Source organism: Microtus ochrogaster, linkage group LG5 (assembly GCF_000317375.1).
Source record: "Microtus ochrogaster isolate Prairie Vole_2 linkage group LG5, MicOch1.0, whole genome shotgun sequence".
Lineage (NCBI taxonomy): Eukaryota > Metazoa > Chordata > Mammalia > Rodentia > Cricetidae > Microtus > Microtus ochrogaster.
In genome coordinates, this window is record NC_022031.1 from 40,482,660 (window position 1) to 40,491,023 (window position 8,364).

Sequence of the window (8,364 nt, forward strand, 5' to 3'; positions counted from 1 at the left end):
CTCCTCCTCCCCCGTCTCCCCTCTCCCCCTTCCCTTCTGCCAACTCTGCTCCAAACACCTATTCACAATTTCTACTTTCAAATAAAATCCACAATGCCATAGGCCAGTTATAGTGTGTTTGTATTCATTAGCAGTCAGTGTGAACTATCTAGTGTGTCAGAATTGCTGGGGTTCTACAGGGAGGTTCCAGTCCTTTGGTTTCCATTGATTGTACAGAGATTGTTTTTAAAATCATATTTTTTTAAGTAGAGATTAAATGAACCAGTTTTTCTTTTCTGCTTTTGTAGATTTCTTGATAACCGGCTATTTGCTACCTGCTCTGATGATACTACAATAGCACTATGGGATCTGAGAAAATTGAACACCAAAGTATGCACTTTACATGGTCACACTAGCTGGGTGAAGAACATCGAATATGATACTAATACAAGACTCTTAGTAACATCAGGATTTGATGGAAATGTCATTATATGGGACACTAACAGGTTTGTAATAGGAGGCCATGTTAGGAATGGATTACTGTAAAACTTTTTTTGTCTTTAAAAGATGGTGAACAAGTTCAGTGTTCTAATCTAGAGTCGGGGAGCGGGGTGTCAAAAAGTTAGCTTAATGTAGAGAAAAAAAAAGGGAAAGTGATTCCTAGGCTGGGGACATGGCTCAACTGATTGAATGCTTACTTAGCATGTTTGAAGCCTGGCATTTGGTCCTCATCACCACATACAGCCAGACACAGTGATGTAAGCATGTTATCCCAGCACTCTAGAGGTAGACAGAGAAAGATCGAAAGTTCAAGGTCATCCTTGATTATATAGCAACTTGGAGGATAGCTGGGCTACTAAAGGAGATGCTCCTGTCTGGGGGCTGTGGGGTGGGAGGAGCAGGTGTGGTGGTGCAGGCCTTTAATGCCAGCATTCAGAGAAGCAGAGGCAGGTGGATCTCTGAATTTTCAGCAACCTGGTCTACACATATAGAGTTCCAGGACAGGGCAATATAGAGAGACCCAGCCTAAAAGGAAAAAAAGGAGGAGGAAGAAACCAAAAAAGAAACCATGATTTCTTCTTTTATTACGTTTAGTCATGTATTAAAGCTAAAGATTTTAGAACTAAGAGTATATATAGTTCAGTAGCAGAGAGCTTTTCTAGCCTGCATGGGCCCACCACTGCAAAAATAAAGAAGAAAATGGGGGGAAATTACATGGGCAGGAGACCAAGGCATATATCTAAAGAAGAGAATTGGTTTATAAAATGAATTTCCTAAATATAAGAGAAAATATTTTTATTTCCTATGTGAAACAAAAATATTCCTCATTCTTTGGTTCTTTGGTCCTAAATGTATTTATTTTGTAGTTTTAAAATTTTATTTTCACGCATTAAAAAAGCAGTTCTCATTTGGAATGATTCTGATCTAGAAGCAGTGTTTAGAAATAATACGTGGGATTGTTTGGTTTGTGGGTTTGGATTGTCTGTGGAAGAAAAGGATACCTGCTGGTACCAGCTTAGCTAGAACCATAATTTCTCAGAATCCTGTAGTACAAAGCATGTTTTATACAGTGACCTCAGTTGTTAAGCACTGCAAGAAAATGTTCGCTTACAGAGAAATTGTTTGCAGGGTTGAAGCTTGGCTTGTTGTGTTTGTTGCTAATGGTGGTGTGGTGAATTGTCAATATAGTTGACATATCGGAGCCTTCAGATGTTATGTCAAGAAAGAGTTATTTTTGGTTATAAAAATTCTAGGCACACCCAACTGTTGGAGTGAAGGACAGTTATTGTTTCTGAATAAATACAAACACATCTTTTTTTTTTTTTTTGAGTTTTCGAGACAGCGTTTCTCCGTAGCTTTTTTTTTTTTTTTTTTTTTTTTTTTTTTTTTTTTTTTTTTTTTTTTTTTTTTTTTTTTTTTTTTGGTTTTTCGAGACAGGGTTTCTCTGTGGTTTTGGAGCCTGTTCTGGAACTAGCTCTTGTAGACCAGGCTGGTCTCACAGAGATTCGCCTGCCTCTGCCTCCCAAGTGCTGGGATTAAAGGCGTGCGCCACCACCGCCCACTCGGCACAAACACATCTTTTAAAATGTAGACATAAATGTGGGGAGCTAATTTAGGAAGAAAATTTGAATAGGAATGTAAGTAATAATTTTCAAATTAGAAGAAAAGTGAAAACTTAATAAAACAATCAGTCCAATAGAAGCATAAAATGGGTGGATAGAATCATTTAAAAAGCAAACAGGCCATTCGGGATGGCAAATTTCTTTGATTTGTGCTTGGGAATCTGAGGCAGAAGGACTTGAAGCCCAGCCTGGGTTACATTGCAACATTTTGTCTCAGAAAACAAAAACAAGCTGAATCTGTAATCCCAGCTACTGGAAATGTTGAGGCAAAAAAGCTGTAAATTGAAGGCTAAACTAGTCAACTTAGTAAGACCTTGTCTTGAAATAACAAAAGGGCCAGTGCTCAATGGCAGAGCACCTGCTTGGCATGTGTGAAGCCCTAGGTTCAATCCCTAATCTTAAAGTAGCCAATTAAAATATAGTGGTAGATTAAACAGTAAAATCAAGCTGTATGTTCTCTAGATGAGCTACATAAAATATACAAAACCAGAAAACAGAATAGGAAAGAAAATAAGTATTCATCAGAAGAAAACAGTTATGGCCACATTAATAGCAGACAAGATTGTATCTAAGGCAAGAAGCTTTATAACCAATAAGAAGGTACCATATTAAAAGACTAGTTTTACTGGAATATAAATGAATTATTTTTTAAATAATAAAATACTCAAACTAGGGAGAGAGAGATGAATGGTTATTTTTATCATGTTTAAAATGGGAATAGTAGCAATAATTACCATGAATAAGTGGCCTCCTACAACACAGGCTGGTATGGATAAATAGTATAAATGAATTCTTTTTTTTATAAATTTTTAATTTTTAATGATTTATTTAACTTTATTTTATGTGCATTGGTGTGAAGGTGTCATATCTCATGGAACTGCATTTTCAGACAGTTGTGAGCTGCCATGTGGGTGCTGGGATTGAACCCGGGTCCTCTGGAAGAGCAATCAGTGCTCTTAACCACTGAGCCATCTCTCCAGCCCTATAAATGAATTCTTATATTACCTAAAAATGAAACTTATTACAAGCAAAACTTGACAGAATTACAAGAAAAAAAAGCAAGAAATCAGTAGAAAATGTTTTCTCATTTTTTTAATATATAAAGTAGACTTTTTAAAATATTTATTTATTATATATACAATATTCCATCTGTGTGTATGCCTGCAGACCAGAAGAGGGCACCAGACCCCATTACAGATGGTGGTGAGCCACCATGTGGTTGCTGGGAATCGAACTCAGGACCTTTGGAAGAGCAGACAATGCTCTTAACCACTGAGCCATCTCTCCAGCCCTAAAGTAGACATTTTGAAAAGACCAGGGAGATGGATTAGTAGATAAGGCATTTGCTCAGCGAGTCTGGAAACCCAAGATCTATCCCCAAAATCCACATAAATGTAGAAAGAAAGAAGGCACCTCTGATCTCCACACACATGCCATGATATACTCTCCTTCTCTCTCTCACATACACACACACCATGCTTTTTAAAAGGGATTTAAAAATTGAATAAGGCTTTAGAAAATTTAAAGACATACATTTTTTTAGAATTCTATTCAATTCTGTTCACTCAAACAATAAATATATCCCTTCAAACAGATCTAGAACAAAAACAACTTGTATTAAACTGCACAGTAGTTATTAAAGAAATGCTGTCACAATTTTCTCTGAACTCAGTACAATTTAGTTAGCACAGTTATTAGAAGTGCCCAGATTTAGCTTAGCATGGTAGTTCACTCTGTAACTCTAGCATTTAAGAGGTTGAGGCAGGAAACCTAAGCTACATATAGTGAGATTCTGTCGGGGAAGGAGAAATAGAAAGTCCAGGGGTAATGAAATTAGAGGACTGAAAGTTGATAAACTTAATCAACAAAATTGAGGAGAAGTGGGATAAACTCAATAAAAGATGTATGGGAATAATGAAAAATAGAAATATAAAATCAGTATTGAAAATATAGGGCTGGAGAGATGACTCAGTGTAAGCACTGGCTGCTCTTCTAGAGGACCTGGGTTCAATTCCCAGCACCCACAAGGCATTTTACAGCTGTCTTAACTCCAGCTCAAGGGAATCTGACACTCTCATACAGACATACATGAAGGCAAAACACTAGTGCACTTTTTAAGAGAGAGAGAAAGAATAAAATGAAAATGCAGTCAGGCACAATAGTGTGCACCTTTTATCTCAGCACTTGAGAGGCAGAGGGTCTCTGAGTTCCAGGAAAGCCAGAGCTACATAAGAATCTGTCTCGAGAAAGCCTAGAAAAAAAAAGGTGGTTTTTTTTTTTTTTTATCTGTTTGAAAAGTTATTCAAGGGGCTAGAGAGATGGCTCAGTGGTTAAGAGCACCAGCTACTCTTCCAGAGGTCCCGAGTTCAATTCCCAGCAACCATATGGTGGCTCACAACCATCTGTAATGAGATCTGGCGCCATCTTCTGGCGTATGGGCATACAGGCAGGCAGAATGTTGTATACATAATAAATAAATGTATCTTAAAAAAAAAAAACAAGGAAAAGCTATTCAAGGAGTTGGAGAGATGGCTCAGAGGTAAAGATTTCAATTCCCAGCAACCACATGGTGGCTCACAACCATCTGTAAAAGATCTGGTGTCCTCTTCTGGCCTGCAGCATACATGCATGCAGGAACAACCCTGTATACATAATCAATAAAAATCTGTAATAAAAGAAAGCTAATCAAATAGAGGAGGGTCTAAGATTCAAAATAAAAGACAAAATTACTAGCAATGAAGAAAGGAGCTATAACTAAAGTATGAGTTAGATGTGGTGATGTATACACTGAGCCTGAGGCAGGAGGAGCGTAGGTGTAGGGCCAGGTTAGACTACACAATAGGATTCTATCTCAAAAACAACACTATGTGGCCAGTGAAATGGCTCAGTAGATAAAGCCTCTTCCCACCAACCTGACAACCTGAGTCAGCCCGCCAGCCTCGGGCCTACCTGGTGGAGAGTTGTCCTCTGCCCTCCACATGTGCACACATACCACACATTAATGCATATGAGATAAATAATAAAATAATTTTAAAGCTAAAAGATTCAGCAGTAACACTTTTATACCAATATACATTAAAACTTTGATGAACTAGCCATCTTCTTTAATATAGTCCTAGCATTTGAAAGACTGAGTAGGAAAATTACAGAGTGTTTCAGGCCTACCTGGCCTACACAGTGTGAGACCTATCTCAAATAAATCAAATCAAAATAAAACAAACAAAAAAAGCAGCACCTCAGTAAAACTGACCAATGAGAATTGACTTCTTATCAAGTCTTTTTAACCAACACTCCCTGGTTCAGCAGAAGCTGCCATTAGAAGATTGAACTTAATGGAACCTTAGATACATAGCTGCACTAGGTTCTAGGTTTGATCCCCAGCACCCACACATAGTGAGTTTCTGCCATACTAATTAAGAAATATCTGTGCTCTAAGTCATACCCTACACCTACTGGTACCCACTCTTCATCCCATGATCTAGTAGCTGAAGTCTCCTTATACACTCACATTTATTCTAAGTACCCAGTGTTTATACAGTACTGAATATTACTTTTGCTTTGACCATTACAAAATGACAAAAATTGGGGTCTGGAGAGATAGCTCAGTGGTTAAGAGTTCTTATTCTCTTCGAAGGACAGTTTGGCTTCCAGCACCTACAGTGGACAGCTTATAATGGCATGCAACTCCAGCTTCAGGGGATCCAGTCTCTTTTGGTCTACATGGGCACCTACACCCACAGAATATATCCACACAGGACATAATACATATAGTCACAATTCAGTGACAAAAAATTAAAACATATCTACTAAAAATTTAAATTAAAACCTATTTACTAATAAAAATGCAGTACAGATGATTTTATAGGTGACTTCGATCAAATATTATAAATAATATTCTAATTAAATTGAGCAGATTCTAGAAAAGGAGATTTGGACCTCATTATAAAACCATTATAGTATAACTTGGTTAGCCAAATACAACAAAGATAATGTTAGAAGGGAAAAAGGAAAATCCAGCATGTAATATGAATGCTGATAAAAAAAATATTCTAGAGCTGGAGAGATGGCTCAGAGGTTAAGAGCACTGACTGCTCTTCCAGAGGTCCTGAGTTCAATTCCCAGCACCCACATGGTGCTCACAGCCATCTATAATGAGATCTGGTGCTCATGTGTGCTGGCATGCAAGCATACATGGAAGGAATGTTGTATACATAATAAATAAATCTTTAAAAAAGTCTAAATAAAAAGAAATTAAAGCATAGAAGATAGCAACTCAAAAATACCAAAACATAGTTGAATTTATTCTAAAAATGAATAGATATCCTGTTAGTTTAATTATATTAACAGATAGACTAGCTATTTATGATTCTGTTTTATAAAATTCAACATTCAGTCATAATTAAAAAGCAAAAGTATAGCACCAACTTAACAGAAACTGAAATAGTGACACCCACATGTCAGCTGAAGCAGAAGGATCATGAGTTTGAGGTCAACCTGTGCTATACATAGCAAGATTTAGGGCCTGGCAGTTGTGGCACACGCCTTTAATCCCAGCACTTGGGGGCAGAGGCAGGGGGATCTCTGAGTTCAAAGCCAGCCTGGTCTACAGCGCAAGTGTAGTGAGGAGAACCACTAGTTAGTTCCTGGCCACTTAGCCCCAAAATAATCACACAGAAACTGTACTAATTAAATCACTGCTTGGCCCATTAGCTCTAGCTTCTTATTGGCTAACTCATACGTATTAATTAAACCCATTTCTATTAATCGTGTATTGCCATGTGGATATGGCTTACTGGTGGGGCTACTGGCTTCTCTCTGACTCTGCCCTCATTCTCCCAGCATTACCTTTAGTTTTTCCTGTCCTAGCTCTGTTCCCCTATAGCTCTGTTATAGGCCCAAAGCAGTTCCTTTATTAATCAATGATATTCACAGCATATAGAGGGGAATCCCACATCAAGCAAGTCTCAGGACAGTCAGGGCTACACAGAGAAACACTGTTTAGAAAAAGAAGAACAACATCAGAAAGAAAGAAATGAAGATAGAGAAGAAACAAAAAACAATTGAATTGATGATTTTAAAATCTTCCCATAATTAAAAGACCAGGCCCAAATGAGTTTACTAATGAATTTTACCAACCAAAAAATACAGCATTTCCCAACCCAAACCTTTGAGGAATTGGGGGAGGGAAAAATATGATAAAAAATATACTATATGAAGCTCTCAAAATGAAATAAAAACATAAAAAACCTTTTAGAATAGCCATCACAGTCTAGTACTATCCTATCAGCAAACTAAGATAAACAACTGCCTGATAACCTCTCAGTCAGTGTCAGGGCTGGGAAGGAGATAGGATGCATTCTAGACATGCTTGGAAGTTTCTTATTTTGTTTTCACATTCTAGACATGCTTGGAACTGTCAGAAAGGCTCACCTACAAGGAATTGAGCAACATTTATAAAGGATTATGTACAATCAAGTAGAATTTATTTTAGGAATACAAATTGGCTTATTGTCTAAAGAATCAACTAATGTAGTATATCATATTAATAAAGTTTAAACTTAATATAATCATCCTAATGCATCAGAAAAGCACTTTTTAAACAAGACTAACAACTTTTTGTGATACAAGTAAGAATAAAAGGCACTTCCTCAAAATGATAACACCCATGAAAAACTTGCGGTTTAAGTCATAAATACTTAATGTTGAAAAGCTTCTAAACCCCATAAGATTGAGGACAGAGCTAACACCACTTTGTCCAAACTGTTCTGAAGGTACAGCATGGCTGTGGAGGCACAGTCAGACAGGAAAAGTAAAATACATCCAGACTACAGAGAAACAAATCAGTCTTTAGTTCAAAGGATCTGCACACTATGTAGAAAATCTGATGGATCCACAAAATCCCTAGAGCTAAGTTCATCAAGTCTATATATATAAACTCAATTGCATTTTTATATATGAGGAAATATACAAGATTAATATACAAAACCCAATAATATTTTTACATATGACTAGATACACAAGATTAATTAATATACAAAACACAACTGTATCAACTTATAAGCAGATATATAAGATTAATACACAAAACCCAATTATTCTTATATATGAGTAGAAAAACAATCCAAAAATGAATATAGCCGGGCGGTGGTGGCACACGCCTTTAATCCCAGCACTCGGGAGGCAGAGGCAGGTGGGTCTTTGTGAGTTCGAGACCAGCCTGGTCTACAAGAGGTAGTTCCAGGACAGGCTCCAAAACCACGGA

At 37.2% G+C, this 8,364-nt stretch overlaps 1 protein-coding gene across 1 annotated transcript in view; it reads left to right on the plus strand.

The window, feature by feature from the left end:
* Dcaf10 (DDB1 and CUL4 associated factor 10) overlaps positions 1-8,364 on the plus strand; it is a 45,827-nt gene that overhangs the window by 25,180 nt on the left and 12,283 nt on the right. Inside the window, exon 3 of the mRNA XM_005362126.2 lies at positions 288-485. Coding sequence (XP_005362183.1) covers positions 288-485 — 198 coding nt within the window. The remainder of the gene's footprint in view (positions 1-287; positions 486-8,364) is intronic.